The 18,026-nt window shown below is 41.1% G+C and overlaps 1 protein-coding gene across 6 annotated transcripts in view; it reads right to left on the bottom strand.

Moving 5' to 3' along the window:
* The window catches only part of NUP214 (nucleoporin 214), a 92,789-nt gene that overhangs the window by 33,009 nt on the left and 41,754 nt on the right, over positions 1–18,026 (bottom strand). For 5 of the 6 annotated variants that reach the window (XM_033123094.1, XM_033123096.1, XM_033123095.1 and 2 more), the window contains exons 23-27: positions 17,685–17,846; positions 14,625–14,721; positions 6,191–6,269; positions 4,802–4,880; positions 1,580–1,670 (exon numbers count right to left, since the gene is read on the bottom strand). In XM_033123094.1, coding sequence (XP_032978985.1) covers positions 1,580–1,670; positions 4,802–4,880; positions 6,191–6,269; positions 14,625–14,721; positions 17,685–17,846 — 508 coding nt within the window. The remainder of the gene's footprint in view (positions 1–1,579; positions 1,671–4,801; positions 4,881–6,190; positions 6,270–14,624; positions 14,722–17,684; positions 17,847–18,026) is intronic. The other variant, XM_033123099.1, reaches the window with a different exon arrangement.

Here is an 18,026-nt window from a genome sequence, read left to right as displayed (position 1 = left end):
GTAGCAGTTGAGAAGGCCTTGGAGGGAAGGCTGGGTTTGGGTGGCAGAGGTTTGTGTGGGGACCCAAGGAAAGGATCCAAGGAAGGCAATGGAAAAGTAGAAACGCACTAGGAACGTGCATGTGGGAATGGTGGCTAGAGCACACGGTCTGCCTAGTAAAGGAGATAAGAGGCTGGGTTAGAGAACCTCTTATAATCCACCCCAATATCAGAGTATGTCAGGAGAGCACCAAGCTACTAGGGGAGATGATGGAGCGCGTGAAATAGAAGACACTGTCTCTGCAGTTTTGACACAACTTAGTTCTGGGTTAGGAAAATGTCAAGAACTTTTCTGACTCCTTTTATCATTATCTCTCTTCTTCTGCACATTCTCTTTACACTGTGAGTAAAGACACCATAGCCAAAAAAGAATATGCAGCACAAGTGTGAACCAGAATAGACTATGCACTGTGCTCAAATAGCAAATTTAAAATGATATAGTGTCAAAATATAAGAGACCAAGCATATCAAATGTAATAAGTAATGTAAGAATTTAGGTTTTTTTTTAACCCATCGTTGCCTTTGTTAAATGCACAAAGACCATCTAAAATGATGTTAAATATTTTGTCATATTAAAAAAACACCTTCTTTCTTTGCCTCAACCTTAAAGAAATTTTATCTAATGGAGGTAAGTTATTGACAGAATGACCCAAATCTTTTTAGCTTATTTTAAAAATGAGAAGAAGAGTATCAGTTCACAGAAATAAAGATTAATTATCAGTGTTTGTAAAAGATATGATAACTCCTGGCACTGATCTCCTCTTTAAAATCTGTTCCAAACTATCCTTGGGAAGTATAAACATACTGATTTACAGTATGAAGGAAATAATAATTATAATGTCCTTCCTCAAATTCTATTCCAACACCCTCTTTAACGTGATAGGCCGGAAGGATGCTCAAGAAACACACTAACACCAGAGAAAAGAGACTTTTCTCTTAATATGGAGAACATGGTTCCAGTTATAAAAGTACAAACTGAAAGAGCTCAAGAGGCTTTTCTAATGGACCTGAACACACAGCCCTTCAATGGCAAAAAATCTTTGGGCAGGTTTTTATCTCAGACACACAGTCTAACTCCACCTCTGAAGAAAGAGGACATCTGGGCAGCTTTCACAGCTTCCAGCAGGAGCAGACTCCCTCCAAGGTGAAATCAGCACCTGCTTTCAGAAGTTCAATATACTGGCCTCTCAGTGCAGAAAAGCCCATCCAAATGTCACTGCTAGCCCTCAAATGGTGTCAGAATGAAAATATCTCAATATGACAAACCTGAATAGACCACTACCCAAAGAAAATGAGGCTTAGCCAACAAATAAATGAATACGCAGTAACACATGTATAAGCTTGCATTGAAAAGGAGAAATAGATTTAAATTAGGACATTAAGCTACTGCCACTATCATCAGATGTATTACTGCAGTGGTAAGGACTCTGGGCTCACACACATTTAATAAGCATATAAACACACCTCCTGACTGTAAGAGCTGGGGAAGCTATCAATCAAGTGGCTAGTGACCTGCCACAAAATTTGAGTTCATTACTGACCCTGATGGAGAAAATGAGAAAGGCTTGTTGAACTGCCCAACAGCAGATGGGGTAGAAGTCACAGCTGTTTCTATCTTGGTTGCCCCTGGCCCTGAAATTGTGGAAAAAAATAAGAACATTACAAAAAACCAGTTAGAAACACCATTCCAGTTTGTAACTCTTGGAGCATGCCTCCAGGTTTGAGGGCCGCACATGCATCCCAGGACTAGGCGGCAATCCAGGGGAGCGCACGGGCTGCCTCAGTCACGCTCACGGTCTCTGAACTTTAGTTATGAACTTTGGTTATGTCAATGGTAATTCCAAACCAAGACATGCCACACACTCCTTTTCAGGGAAGAGATCAAAATAATTCTAGGATAGTTAAAATTTAAAGCTGTAAAAGTAGCTTTATAATTACTGACAAGTAATATATGTTAAAGTTAAAAACTCCAAAGAGAAATAGGTTATATTAACTAAATATCTCTGAGTAGTGACTTCATGGCTATTTGCTTTTTCCGTACATTTCTGTATTTTCCATTGATTTTTTTTTTTGTATTTAACAAATTATAGTCCCCCCCGCTTTTTTTTAAATTACAGAGGTAATGCATGATTGCTGGAATATAGGGACGTGTACAAAGTTAAAAAGTGCGATCTATCACTGTCCCCACATTCAATTTCTCTGTAACTACTTATTAACAGTTGGGGGTGTTAGCTTCAATCTTTCCCCTATTACTCTACTTTTAAACGGGGTAGGGGAATGAGAAAGCTACATTTAAAAAAGCCCAAACCAAACTAAACAATAAAAAAGTACCTTCTTTCTAAGCGAGTATGGGGTAAATATTAGTACAATTATTTTTAAAACTACTATAATACAACGTGGTGTGTACAAGGATATTCCATGCAGTGTTGCTTAGAATCTTGAAAAATCAGAAACAATCTAAATTAGCAGAGTATTGGTAAAACTTAACAATGTACAAACTATACAATGAAGTCCGAGGCCACCATTAAAACGAGGGAGGGAGAGCTGTATCAGATCTAGAAAGATGACCAGGATATTTATTGGAGGGGGGTAGGGAGAAAGAGAGCTAGGTTATAAATCAATATACACAGGAGACGCCTATTTTCGTTTAAAAACAACACTGAAGTGACCTCAAGAGACACATATAAAGTTCCAAAGGATTCTCTCTGGAATATGGAATTTACTGGGCAGCTTCCACTTTCTACATTATCTATCTCGACACCAGACTCTTTCGTGGACCTGTAATAGTTTCATAATCAGAGAAACAATGAAGGTACTCCATTATTAGTTAATAACAGCTACTCTATATAGGTTTCAGATATACTTTTTTTTAAAAGAAACTTTTGGCAAATTCTTAAAATAGCATTTCTCAGGGAAATTTTCCTACCCCCAGAAAGGTTCTTTTCTTTTGATTATCCAGCAAGTGAATGTAGACGTAAACACCTAGCGATGAACGAGGTATTTCACAATTACTAAAGCATGAACCTCAAAAACTAATTTGTAAGTCATGTTAACAGCATAAGACATGCAGGAAATAAAGTCCCTTAGAATTCCTTGACTCTTCACTTTAGGAATGACAAAAATTCTCCAGTGAAGTCCTTGAAAGAAGTTAGGGGGCCTGCCCAGTGGCTCAGGGGGTTGGAGCGCTGTGCTCCTACCGCCGGTTCGATTCCCGCATGGGCCAGTGAGCTGCGCCCTCTACAGCTAAGATTGTGAACTACAGCTCTCCCTGGAGCGGGGCTGCCGTGAGCAGCTGGAGGTTGCCATGAGCAGCCGAAGGTTGGCGTGAGCTGCCGTGGGCTACCATGTGCTGCCAGGAGTGGCCGGTGACCGGTGTGAGTGGCCGGCAGCCAGCGTGAGCTGCTGTGTGCTGCCAGGAGCGGCTGGCAACCAGTGTGAGGGGCCGGCAGCCAGTGAGAGCTGCCGTGAGCGGCCGACCGACAACGGACAACCGATTGCCTCAGCCGGGGGGAGCGCAAGGCTCGTAATATCAGCCAGGGAGCTGTGTCCTACACAACTAGATTGAGAAACAACGGTTTGAACCGGAGTGGGGGGGGGAGGAATGCGGAAGGGGGAATAAAAAAAGGAGTTAGGATAAGGCTCTTTCAAAAAAATTTTTCTAATATTAACCAGAAATGAAAACAAATCTCTTACTCTGAATCCTAAATGACTGAAAAGTCTGACAATTCCGCTAAGATCTCCCCTCTAACATACAGCTTTAGATGCTAGCCAAGAAGTGCTATCTACCTCCTTCTCATGTGAGGCTGCCATGGTAACACCTGTGCTTCTGCATTCATCCAAATTCTAGAATACAACTTTGGCTTACACAATAATGGTTTTCTTCTGAGTGCAAGGAATATTTAGTGAAGATAAACCCAACAGTCAATCAGAAAGCTTTTGGTTACAGAGAAAGTTAGATGATTGTGTAACTGAGGAGAGATTATGGAAAGCAGGCTGCTAATATGTGAAGTTCAGTGTCTCTAACAGAATTAGCTTGAAGACCCACGTGAAAACATCAATCAAAATAAAAGCCAGAGCCCAGAGTTGTGGGGAAGACACAGGACTGCAGACAGCCCATGATTCCTCTAGCGTAAAGTAACACATGCCAAATAAAGTGGGCTATAAAAAAGGAGCCAACAACAGGGGGGCCCACATTCAAGTGAGGTTACAAATAAAAGCACGCTTCTGCTTCAGGTTGGCCTGGTCAAAGCACTTACAGCGATGGTGAAAATTAATTTCAGTTAGTAACTTTCTTGAGTGAGTGTTGGAAGTATGTGAAGCCATGAAATCTTCTAATATTGACATACCATCTACTCTGAAATCTTAGGTTGCAACAGATCGTTTTACTTTTTGTATTTGACTGGCTTTTGAATTGTCATTGTGAACCAAGAGTTTTTCATTTTAGTGGAAGAAATAGAGAGTCCAATGTTCCCATCTACTCCTCTCTAAACAATTACCCAGCGACGCTGGTGAAAACAATACCATTGCTCCTTTTTAGGAAAAACATTTAGAGGAAGGTTTTTGCCTATTGCTCTCAAATTTCAGAAGTCTACCGAGCTGTTGAAGGGCTCACTAATTTCCTGGAGATTCTTCCTCAACTGAGGCCTTTTGAATATCTCTTTACTTGATTTCCTATGTCGACTGTCTTTGTGATCTAGAACAACAGACTATTGTGAAACGTTTCTTTCACCTTTATTTTCACTAAAACAAAAATGCAAACTGACCCAAAGCTTTATCACTGGATGACAACTGACCGGAGGTTGTTGTGGGCCCAGGCATCTTTAGGGAATTTATTACCGATCCCTGCAACAGAACACAGGTAAAATGTTTACTCCAAAGGAACATGGCAAATGATAACAGAGTTTATAATCAGCAAGCATAAACACTCTTATTTAATTTTTTTTCAAGTTTCAATTTAAGTCAATATTTTTAAATGCTTGCCATGTGTAAGATCATATTGGAAAACAGATACAGGAATATTCTGGAAGCACCAAGAAAGCAGGGTCATGCCTGTCTAGCTCGCGGCTATTTTTGCAGTACAGTGCTTGGCACACAAAAGGCACAGGACTATTTGGTAGACAAATGATTGAAGAAGTAAAGGAATGAAATGGGTTCTGGCTCTCAATAAATTGATGATAAGGTGAAAAAGCAAAGCTTCAACTTATCCACCCCCAGTCAATGTTCCTTTACTCTTGTTCATTACGATTTATGCCTTACCCTGTGTCCTCCAGGGTGAACATGGAAACTTCCAGAAGAATGACCAAATGCTAAATACTTAAATGTCATTTTAAGTCACAGCAAAGTAAGGAACAGGGAGCCATGTTTGAGCATGCCAATAGGCAAGTTGTGATGTTCAATCTCAAACATAACCTAATATTACTTTTCTCAGAGACAGATGTAAAAGTAACAGAGAAATCAGGTTTTCTCGGGGAAAGTTCCAGATAGCTTAATCTACCTTTCAGCGATCTTCTATTATTTTCTTTTAGACTGTTTATTGACAATATAACCTATTTTTGTAAGAGACAATGTTTATCAGGCAAAAGCCTGAAAGTACACATAACAAACATCACTGAACAGGCAAGCTCTGAGAAGCAAATTGCAGGAGAAAGCAAGAGAACCTATCCTCCAGACACTGACACTAAAGGTACAGTGGAAAAAGCGACGGGCAGGAAGACATCAGAAGGCCTGGGCCCCAACTCTAGTTCTCCATTTCCTCACTGTGTACGCTTTCATTAGCACATGAGCCTCGGCTTCTCCATTCGTGAAACATATCGAAACACTTGTTTTATCTATTTATTGCACATAGTTGCTGAATGCATTAACTAAGATAATGTTAAATGAAAGTAAACTGAAAATCCAAATACCCCATAAAAATATAAGGGATTAGAACGGTGACCCAAGATTATTAGATGCAGATGGCCAAATGGCCTATGAAGATAATATCAGGTCCTGATCTACTATTGTCAAGACGGGCATGAATTGTGGGAAAGGGCTCACAGGTCTGTGAGACTTAGAGTTCATTTAAAAGTGAAGTGGGGACTTTAAACAGGATTGCCTTAGTTACAAAGACAGTCACTGTATGACTGTTAACAAAGCAAAAATCAGGAAGTTACCTGCTTCGCTTGGTTATTAGCAGCCACTGGGGCCAACACTGGATGAGGCGGTTTGGCTGCAGAGTAGGACACGGAAGAACTGAAAAACATAAAGCATTCACGGCATGACTGAGTGCAAATCACCTTCATCCCTGAGCCAACCTTCTAGCCAATAAATAATACCAATATGGGGCAGAATATAGATGTCTTGGGACCCTAACCAAAGTCACTTGACATTTTTCAGATTGAAGAATAAATTCTTTAAATGAAATTTGGGTCACCAACATAAAAGTCACAGCAGTAACCTTAATACAGTGGTACCTCGGTTTTCGAACCTAATCCGTTCCGGAAGAGTTCTGAAACGTCTGAAAACCGACGTTTGGTTTCCCCATAGAAAGTAATGCAAAATGGATTAATCTGCTCCGAACCTTTAAATTCAACCCCTAAAACTACAAATTTAGCATGAATTTTACTATCTAATGATACCATCGATCCATAAAATTTATGGCATTCGTAAACTGAAATGTTCATCAACGGAGACATTCGAAAACCGGGGTACCATTGTACTTATTTTCTTCCTGCAGTCCTAAAAAAAACCCTGTAACTCGTCAGAAGCTGGTCTTTTCCTTATCTGGAGAGTAAGCCCTCTCCACACGCACCCCCCGCATCCCACCCCCAGGTCCAGATCACGCGGGGAATTCCCGATTCTCTTTTCCCAGCCTGAGAATACGTTCAACAGGATCTATGGGATGTACAGGATCTGCCACCATGTATGGCTCGAAGGTGTCACTCCTAGAAGATATCTCAGCTTCTCACAGAACCATCCCCCAGAGCCCAGTGCTCACCTGGCATACAGAAGACTGAAATGTACCACTGCTCCATTCCCAACCTGCACCTTGGCTATGGTATGAAAAGTACATCCACTATTTGTAGAAACAGTGGTCACTATCTTTTGTTAACCCCGAACACAGTATGCAGAAAACTGTCATTTCAATAATTACTTAAGTGTTAATATGTGAGGAAAAAATATCACCTATTTAATGCAATCACAGAAGAAAGCTCCATTCATGGCTCTTAGGAGCCATTTTTTCAATTTATCTGTCCTCAGTCCTGAGCTACTCTGATGGTCTATACAGCAGCAGTAGCTCTAGGATCTGGTTTTATTTTTTAGAACCCTCCCTAAAGGCTTAATACTCCTCCATCAAAAAAATTAACTTGGAAGAGGAAAGACAACAATAAGCCTATGCCTCACAGAAAAAAATTAACAACAATCTTACAAGCACCTCCAGATTCTCTGTGGGAGTAACAGAGGAACTTTCCCAAACAAACTTTATTAGACTGAGACAAGAAAAAAATGGAGTTATTTTCAATGTAACAAAACCCCCTTTATTTTTCTACTGAAGACAGAAGCAGTTGTAGATGTGTGTCTCCGAAGAAACACATCCCTGCTCCCCGGAGATGTCCTACCAAGCAGATACACAGGTACAGAGCTCCCTTGCACCTCTGCTGAATCTCTAACAGAGAAAAGGAATGTAAGAGTGAGATCACCGGGACTGAGAAATCCCTGGGCAGACATAGCAGACTTGGGTAGAGAAATGATTTGAGCTCATCAGAAACACAAGGGAAATGAAAATCTTCCACGCTTTCTCAAAGAAAAGAAAAGAAAAGAAAAAAACAAACTAGAAATAAAAACAAAAGCAGCAAGTTACCCAATTTTGGAACATTTTTTCCACCCAAAATTTAGTTAAGACATGATGGCAAATTAAATCATGAACGAAACAGACTGAGTACAATTATTGTTCTGTTCACTTGTGATAATGCTATAAATCTCTTGGGTATCCTAAATTCCCAAACACACAAAATTAGGACTCACAGTACCTACACAACCCTGCAGAGAACAGTTGTTCAGTGCGATCAGCCAGCAAACCAACTGACCACATCGGATGCACCACGACCCGGAGCACACAGAAAAGAACAGCATGCTACCAAATAAACACACTCAAAGATTTGTGCAGAATCATGAACCAGATCAAAGGAAATCAACAGCTAAAAATGTTCAGGATGGAAAAGCCAAATTTGGAATTACTGTATTTTGGATGACTGTATTTTATTCTCTAGTAATACAGACCTGAAAGAGACCAGAAATTCATTCGACACGCTCTGTTCTACAACTGAAAACAAAAACTCAAAGGACCACAAGAGGAAAACACTCTAACAGAGCGTCATGTTGACATATATTTACGGCAGGTGTCTACAAATGACATTTACATTACTGGCAACACTGGAGCAATGTTTTAGAAATGAGTAATGGAGGCATACAGGTCACTAAGAGTAGTAAAATTAGGTTTTCAAGAGAAAAATTCCAACAGAATTTAAACAAAGAAAGCTGGACTGGCTATAATAATATAGGCGAAAGTAGATTTCAGAGCAATTCATCTTACCAGGGGTAGAGAGGGTCATTTTGTAATGATACCTGGGTCATCTCATCAATAGCATGAAACAATCCTAAACATTTATGCAACTAATTAACAGAACTTCAACATGAAGCAAAATCTGATAAAACTGCAAGGAAAATAAGCAAATCCACTAGACTTGAAAAATCAACAGCACTCTCCAATAATTGATGGAATAAGGAGAGAGAAAATCATTAAGAATGTAGAAGACTTGAACAACACTACCAACGACCTTCACTCCAACCAACAACAGAATACCTGTTCTTCTGAAGTGCACGCAGAATATTTACTGGGATGATTGATATTCTAAGTCAGGAGTAGCAAACTACAGACCAAGGGCCAGCTGCCTGATTTTTTTTTTCTTTTTTGTAAATAAAGCTGTATTATAACACAGTGATGCCTATTCATTTACATGTTGTCTATGGCTGCTTTCAGGCTACAATGCAGAGTCAGGTAGTTGTGACAGAGACCATATGGTCCATGAGCCTAAAATATTTACTACATGGCTCTTTGAGAAAAACTTTGCTGATCCCAGTTCTGGGCCATAAAAGAAGTCTCAATAAATCTAAAGGATTCAAGTCATACAAAGCACGTTCTCTGACCACAGAATTAAAATAAATAACAAAAGGATATCTATACAATGTCCAATTACTTAGAAGCTAAACAACACACTTAGATAACCCAGAGGTATATAAAAATAATCAAAGGATAAATTCAAAAGTATTTTGAACTGAATGACAAAACGTAATATATACAAAATCTGTGGGATATAGCCAAAGCAGTTCTTAGTGGGAAATTTATAGCACCAAATGCCTGCATTAGAAAAGAGTGGTCTCAAATCAATGACCTTAGCTTCCACCTTAAGAAACTAGAAGAGTAAATAAAATCCAAAGCAAACAGAAAAACGAAATAATAAAGATCAAGTAGAAAAATAAGAGGAAAAAACCCCCAATGAAACAAAAAGCTAGTTCTGAGATCAATAAGTTTGAATTCTACACACACTAAAAGGAAAACAATTGGTGACTATTTTTTATGGAAAACTACATGTCAATAATTTTAACAATTCAAATGAAATGAACAAATTTCTTGAAAGACAAAAACTACCAAAGTTCACTCAAGAAGTAGATAAGCTGAAAAGTCCTATATCTACTAAAGAAATTTAAAATTCCAAGCCATGATGGCTTCATTGGTGAATTCTACCAAATATTTAGGCATGAAATAATAACAAAAACTCTTTCAGGAAACTAAAGAGGAGAAACACTTCCCAACCCATTCTATGAGGCCAGCATTATTTTGACACCAAAAGCGAACAAAGACATTACAAGAAAATCTATAGATCAATATCCCTCATTAAGACAAATGGAAAAATCCTTAACAAAATGTTAACAAATTGAATCCAACCATATATAAAAAGGGCAACATATCATTACCAAAGATGGGTTTAAAATTCAAAAATCAAGCAGTATGACAAAGGTACCAAAGACAACTCAATGGGGAAAATGTGTTTTCAACAAATGGTGTTGGGACAACTGGATAGCCACATGTGAAATAATGAAGCTGGGACTACAGCGTCACGTTATTTACAAAAATTAACCCAAAATGGATCAAAGACCTAAATGTAAGAACTAACACTATAAAACTTAGAAGGAAACATAGGTATAAATCTTTTAAGAGCCTTTATGATTAGGCAATGGTTTCTTAACTATGACACCTAAAACACAGTCAATAAAAGAAAAAATAAACTGAATTTCATCAAATTCAAAACCATTTGTGTTTCAAAGGACACTATCAAGAAAGTAAGAGACCACCCAAAGAATCGGAGAACATATTTGCAAATCATATATCTGATAAGGGACTTGAATCTAGACTAGATAAAGAATCTTACACCTCAACAATTAAGATAAATAACCTAATTAAAAAATGGGCAAAGGATTTAAGTAGACATTTCTCCAAAGAAGATACAGATAGCCAACAAGCACATGAATAGATGTCCAGCATCACTAGCCATTAGGGAAACTCAAAATCAAAACCACAATGAGAGACCATTTCACACCCACTAGCATGGCTGGAATCAAAAAGATGGACAATAACACATGCTGGTGAGGATGTGGAGAAATTGGAACCGTCAGGCACTGCTGCTGGGAAAGTAAAACGGTGCAGCCTCTTTGGAAAACAGTTTGAACTATTTTTGGCTCAAAAAGCTAAAAAGAATTACCACTTAATCTAGTAGCAACTTCACTCCTAAAACTACCGAAAATAATTAAAAGCAGGGACTCAAACAGATCCTTGGACACCAATGGTCACTGCAGCATTATTCATAATAGCCAAGAGCGGGGGACACCCGAGTGTCCATCGACAGATGACGGGATAAGCAAAGTAGGGTCTACGCAGACAGTCGGACATTGTTCAGTCGCAAGAGGAATGGAATTCTGACATGTGCCCCCACATGGATGAATCCTGAAACTTCCAATGAAATAAGCCAGACAGCAAAGGACAAATGCTGCACGATTCCACTTACGTGAGGTCCCTAGAGCAGGCACTTTATTAGAGACAGAAAGCGAAGGCGAAGGGGGCAGTTACTGTTTAACGGATACAGCTGCTGTTTGGGATAATGAAGAGTTCTGGAAATAAATAGTGGCGAGGTTTACATAACACTGTAAATGTCCTTAATGTCACCGAATTGGACATTTAAAAATGGTTAAAAATGGTAAATTTTGTCACATGTATATTTTACCACAATAAAAAAAAAAAAGAAAAAGCTTCCTAACTGTTCTCCCTGTTTCTACTAGTCCCCACTCCGGCCCTTTTGATCTATTCTCAACATTAAGAACCAGAAGTTTCCTGCTAAAACCACAGGCTGTATATGATTATCTGCATTTATCAAACAAATCTCATCAAGAATTTTACACTAAAAAAGATCAATTTTACTGTATGTAAATTATGCCTCAATTTGAAAAAAATTTGCTGAAGTTCAAAACAAAACAGAACAAAACACAAACCAAATCAGATCCTTCACCTGCTCAGCAAACACCAATGGTCGGTCGGGCCCTGACCCAGGCTTACTAGCTGACACCTGACATGAGCCCCCAGCCCGCCCTCACAGCATGACCTCATGTCCAGGGCTCGTCATCTGCTCCAGCCACCAGTGGCCACCTGGCTTTCCTGAACCTGCCAGACACGCACCCACTACTGGCCCTGTGCTTGGAGCTCCGTCCTTAGGATATTCCTGAGACCTGCTCTCTGGCCTTTTCGGCTTTATTCAAATGTCAAGTGTCAAGAGCTACTGAATATTACATAAGACAGGGAAATTCAGTTTAATGGTGAAATAAATGTGGTCTGGTTGTTGAGATATTTTAGTCATTAACCACGTATAAGAAGCACCTTCCTTGGTCAACCTATTTAAATCTGCAACCCCGGTCCAGACAACAGTCCCTAAACCCCTTTCCTACTTTAATTTTCTCCTCCATCCCTATACCATCTAAAACACTATATATTTTGCTATTTCACTTATCATTTGTCTCTCTGTGACTAGGGCAGGGTTTTTGTTTTCTGGTCTGTTCTGTAAACTGCTTTATACCCAACACCTAGAACAGTGTGTGGCATATAGAAAGCGCTCATTAAATATGTGTTGAAGAAAATGAGTAAATGAACGCCAAAATTCCATAAAGGGATGATCTGTTTGGTGTGTTGTGGTAAAAGCAAAGGAACCAAAAATCCTCCCTCCTTCAGCCCCCCTCTCCACGCTCCACTTCCTGCGAGGTCTCTGGCCTCAAGGGCCTTCTTCCAACTTCGCCTCAAACAAGCTCTGCCCTTGTCCAGCTTGGGGCTTCCACACGCTCTGCACCCTCCACCCACAACACTCTTCTCTGCACTCTGCCTGCAACTTCTAGCCCCTGTTCAACTTTCAGCTAAAACACCGTCTCCTCCCCAACCCCAGGCTCAATCAGATCACCTCATCATCTGCTTTCGCAGCACCTTCATCGAACTTACTACACCGCAACTAAGGAACTGCTTGTGGAATTGGTACTTTTGGCTGGTGTCTTCCTGCTAAAATGTATGTGTCATAAAAGCAGTACTTAGTGTGTATTATTTACTACTGTGTCCTTAAAACCTAGGGCAGTATAGAGCCCATAAAACTCTGATGAACCAAGTGACCGAGCACTGGACAGGAGTCTAAATAGCCACGGATTTGCTTCAAATAAACCCTCTTCCTTGAAACAGGATGGTTAGTCCGTGAATATAATGGATGGAGCCAATGAACATAAAATATACCAATGGCAGGAATATTAAGCTCATCTTATAATAAATCTTCTGTAAGATGCTACTCAGAAAAAGTTAAATGCAGAATTAGGTAACTTCAAATGCACATAGGAAACTACTGCTTAACAGAATCTGAAAGTGACTTTATAATGAATGTATTTCCCTCTGAAGCTTTCTTACTGGGGGAGGTAGTAAAAACCGATTTCCATTTATCAACACTCCAGGTACCACGCTGGGCATCCATCCGCGTTAAGTAACTGTACCAGAGTCCAATTCTGGGAGGAAAGGAAGAGAACGTTTCCTTCAGATTCCTTTTAACTTTTGTGTCTATTTTTCTTAAGTTAGGAAAAAGGGCGAGCTCCGAATTGCTTCTCTACCAAAGCCCTTGTCGAAGCTCAGCTCAAGGTGAACCATTCGCGGGAAACAAAGCTTGAGAAAAGGTAGAGTGAACACCAAGAGATGCTTCTCAGACGTGGTTAGTGGCTAAAATATCTCAGAAAAACCAGACCACATTTCTCTCCCCATTAAGCTGGATTTTCCCCTTAGGTAACGTTTCGCCTTTCAGTGGCTTTCCTTTGCCTTCCCTACACTTGGAATCTGGCTACAATTTCCAAACTCTAACGCATAATTCTTTCCCTAGAGAAGTTCGCAACCACCACAAATGCCATCTTGGTCTAAACAGCATACCAAAGCTTCAAGGTCACTGCAAGATATGAACGTGGGTAGGCTTGTTTATGGCTGTTAGTGAGGCCCTGAGATAACTAAGAAATTCCTGGAACAGGCAGTGCTGATCAATGGACCAATGTGGAAAAAAGAGGCCAGTGGACTAGCAGAGCAGGGCCACTTGATAAAACCCAAACAGGACAGGGTGTACGGAGGCAGGGTGGAGGTGGGGTGGCAGGAGAGCGGGGGAGATGTGGAAAAACACAGGGTCCGCGGCTGCTCTTCTGGCTGCTGGACTAACCACGGGCCCCAGGCACGAGCTCCCTGAATGACACTGGCCCTCACGATCCCTACCTTCAGCCTGGGGACGTGTCCCTTGGCCCTCCCCGGTGCCACAGGGGAGGCTGGCTGGACTAAAGAGATTACAGAGCGAGAGGGCAGGCGCATTCAATGAGCCGCGCTGCCCAGACCCCGGGGAGGGGCCAGTGCCCTGAATTCTAAGTAGAGATTCAGACTAAAGAAAGGAAACTCCGGCAGCAATGACCGAGCCCTCAAATGTGGCACAGAAGAGAAGCTGCAAGTCTCCAAACAGCTGCTGCCTTTTGAAAGACTGGGTTTTTGGTTTTATTCCCATACAAAAGGCAAAAGAATCTTGAAAGAACAGAAATGCCTGGAGAGAGGAAACTGTCAATCTCAGGACCACCATGAATTTTCAAAATCAACTGTCTGCATTAGAACTGAAGCATCAACTCTGGAACCCCAAGAATATTAAAAGAAAAACAAAACTCCAGCCCCACACCGGACTTAACCCTTCCATGTACCACATGTAGACTTACACATGGCAAACAGCTCACTGAGTACCATCACCAACACAGACTTCACAGGTTTACGAGGCAATGAAGGGGAAAATCTCCTGGAAACCCAGCTGGGTGTTCAGATTAGCTGTCCAGCCCTCCTACAACCTGAGGCTCTGCTGGGAAGAGTCCCACGGTAGCAGCGGCAGTGCTGCCCCCTGCAGGCGGTGTACCGCCATTACTGACTAATTCATTGGCTTAAACACACGCAAAGGAGTAACCTACCCGATGGCTGCAGAGGTGGGTGAAGGATTATTCAATTCCTGCACATTTACCACTTGAGGGACAGTCTTCAAAGTTGATTCCGTCAAAGTACTTACAGCTGTTTGAATAGAGAACAAAGAGGCATATTAATTTCAGGGAAGGATTGAAAAGTCTAGCCACGTATAAAGGAATGACTAGGACACAAACTCAGGCAGAACGCAACCTCACAGGAAAGAATTTACTCTCGGCAGTTCTGCAGCCCTGTGAGCAGTGGAACACCCACCCGGCCTCCTCCATTCAGAAAAGATTAGGAGACGAGGTTTCGTGCAATTTAATCAAATGTACAGTTTTGGGGAAAAGGCTTCCCTGGCCAGATGTTGCAGAGCAGAGCTGAGAAAGCTGCCACAATGCTGGCTCATCCTGGAAAAGGGCAGAAAGAGCTGGAGGATCAGCAGTACTCAGACTAAGGATTCCTGCCATCTCTCCACTCACCCACTCAACCGTCCTTTCACATGGGCTTATTACTGCCAGACGCTGTTAGGTGCTGGGAACACACAAAAATGTCTAAGATTCTGTTTCTTTTCTGAAGGAACTCATGGCTTAGTGAGAAAGGCACACTGAGTAAAATGTGGAAAATGGAGCTTGGCCAGACGGGGGAAGAGGCCGAAGGGCCGGAATTACGGATGGCAACAGGAACTGATCTGACACCTACTTATCCATTTCACATCTCTTCTGTGTGTGTCTTATGATTTAAAACTGCACTCCAAGACTTACTGGTATTTTATAATTAACCAGAAGAAGGCCTGCGCAAAGCTCTTGGGTCTCTTCTCACTACATGTTTGGCAGAACTGGAAGCGGCACCCTAGGAAGAACAGTGGGTCTGTGGCAGCCCGTTTCACACCCTCCTTCAGAGAAGCACCCTGAACACCTTGCCTATGGCTGCACGAATTTCATCTTTTACATCCAAAAGTGCCCACACCTTAGAAATTTCTGCTTCCAAAATGATAACAGAGGTCACACACCGCCTGCTGAGAGTGGACTGATCCTAAATCCCGGCAGATTTTACCTTTATAAATAATCAAATCTATCAGCTTGATTTGGGCTTGTTTAGCACAATGCTAAGATTCTGCTTGGTCCAAGTAATATTTGCAAAGGAGTCTACTCTTTCAGAAGGTTCAAAGCTACCTTGAAAAGTTATCTTGTTTATGTTCCATCATATCTATTTTAGATGCCTTGACAAGGGTTTTAGCATCTGAACTTTTCTTAGAAATCTTTTATCACTGTATAATGATAATTCTTATTTGTCTAAATCAAACCATGTCTTTTTAGTCTTAAAAAAGCTGTCTAAGTGGGCATGTGTTCTAAGTAGTGATAAAACTAAAAAATAATTTTATTCAGCTAAAGAAAATATTTGATTTATAGCAGAGTTTGCCGACCTTGGCACTTCTGACACTGTGGGGCTGGATAACCCTTTGTTGTGGGGGTTACCTGTGCATGAGATTTTTTTCTGCAGAAAAAAGAAAACGGCCAAGTCATGTTATACAGGTGTGTCAAAAGGTACCTTGGTCATTAAGTATTGTGCAGTACATTATTTATTATTCTCCCTGGGAGAGATGAAATTTGAGAGGTGATGATGTTCTTTTTAAGGAAACTTATACATGATGCTGTTTCTTCTTTTGGTGTCACTGGTATTATAATTAAGAGCGATTTATAACTGAGTAGCACTAACGGAAGGAGGTGCTATGTCACGGAAGTATAAAGTTACATATTTAACTTTTTAATTTTAACTTTTTGCTGTGAAGGTCAAGGTGACATTTCCCATACGTGTCATACTTGCTCACGTTCCCTTTTCTGATGGTATGGGGTTCCCACATGTGCACATACACACACCCATACACGGGCCATCTGCACGTTAGTGTGAAGGCCTCTGTCCCAAGGTGCAGCGATAATGAGGCAGCTGCTGAATATGAAGGGTAATTAACCCTTTGAAAATTAACCTACTGGGAGGGTTCTTGCCAGACAGAACTACAGTGCTGTTGTCTTGTGGTCTTGTAATGCAATGGTACTAACAAAACAAAGAGATGAACAGAAGTGAGAAGCTAGAGAATCAGGTACCTTTTGTAAATTAAACGACTTTTGTTACTTCGGCCACAAAGCTTAATCAGCATTACCTCAGCTCTAAAGTAGCCTTGCAGTTTATAGACTTTGTAAATGTATTGCTTTTCTTTGTTATGATGTCATTTTTTTTCTTTGAAAACTGTTATCATGGAAGATAAAATGTAAATCATTGCTAACTGTAATGCTTTTGATAAGTGACCCATGATATGCAAAAGAAAGAAAAATAAAAATGATTTTTTTTGTAGCATTCCTGGCCTCTACCCACTAAATACCACCAACACTGCCAATTGTAGGAAGAGTGGGCGGGCGGGCGGGCAAAATAGCCTCTCGTTGAGAACCACTGGCTTGTACAAATTGGTAACTCGTGATAACAGAAGTTCTTGAGGCCAAATACCTAGAAATCCTACTGCAGAAACTTTTGGACAGTCACAAACCACTGACACAAATGCAGGTACTCATCAGAGACCGCATTTTGCAGTCCTAAGCAGCTGTACGGCAACAGAAAGAGCACAGGGTTGGAGTCCGAGTTCTGCTCCTTACTGGTCGGGTCACGTTCACCTCTCTGAACCTGACGTTACTCAAAAGCAAAGTGGGCACACTACTACAGGGTGGCTGAGGAGATACCCTGAATGTTATTAGGTGATCTAATTGCAAAGATTAATTTGGGACTTAAAGCAGACATCATTCAAAAGGAGGGATTCACAACTTCATTAAAAAAAACCCAGATTTCCTACTTTTCAGAATGTGGCAGATCTAACACCTCCCTGCAAAAGACAAAAGATGCAGACCTGGCCTCTGCTTTCTCAGAACTCTTTGCCCCCAAAGCAGACAGGGCTGTCACATCAGTCTTCTCTTCTGAAGGGCAGTAAAGAGCCAGGTGTTTCCTGGCACCTGCGATCCTGGCCTGTGACGCAGACAGCCCCTAATCAGCTTCTGCACAGGTGTGGGGCTAACAGTTCTTACCTGGCACCTGACTGGCCATCTGTCGTCTCAGGGCTGCGGCAGCAGCCGCCTGGGGAGCTGAGATGGGGTGGGAGGGCCCAGGTGCACCGTGCTTCACGGTTTTTGTTGCGAACATTGTGCTATCAGCCCCTTGAGGAATGATTTTGCTAGCAGACGTAGACACTGAGGGGAAAAAGAAAAATTAAATGAGAGTCGGTCAGAGAAGAAGAAAACATGGAAGTTACAATGGTCAATTCTGCATGTTAGGTTGCGGGGAAAATGCTAAGATTATAAATCCTTAAGCACTGACATAGAAAAGCACCTGTGAACTGATAGGCTGGCACCTACAGCTTTCAAAGACGC

The sequence above is a fragment of the Rhinolophus ferrumequinum genome, chromosome 12 (genome assembly GCF_004115265.2).
Source record: "Rhinolophus ferrumequinum isolate MPI-CBG mRhiFer1 chromosome 12, mRhiFer1_v1.p, whole genome shotgun sequence".
NCBI classification, from domain to species: Eukaryota; Metazoa; Chordata; class Mammalia; order Chiroptera; family Rhinolophidae; genus Rhinolophus; species Rhinolophus ferrumequinum.
This window is presented reverse-complemented; position numbering and strand designations above follow the sequence as displayed.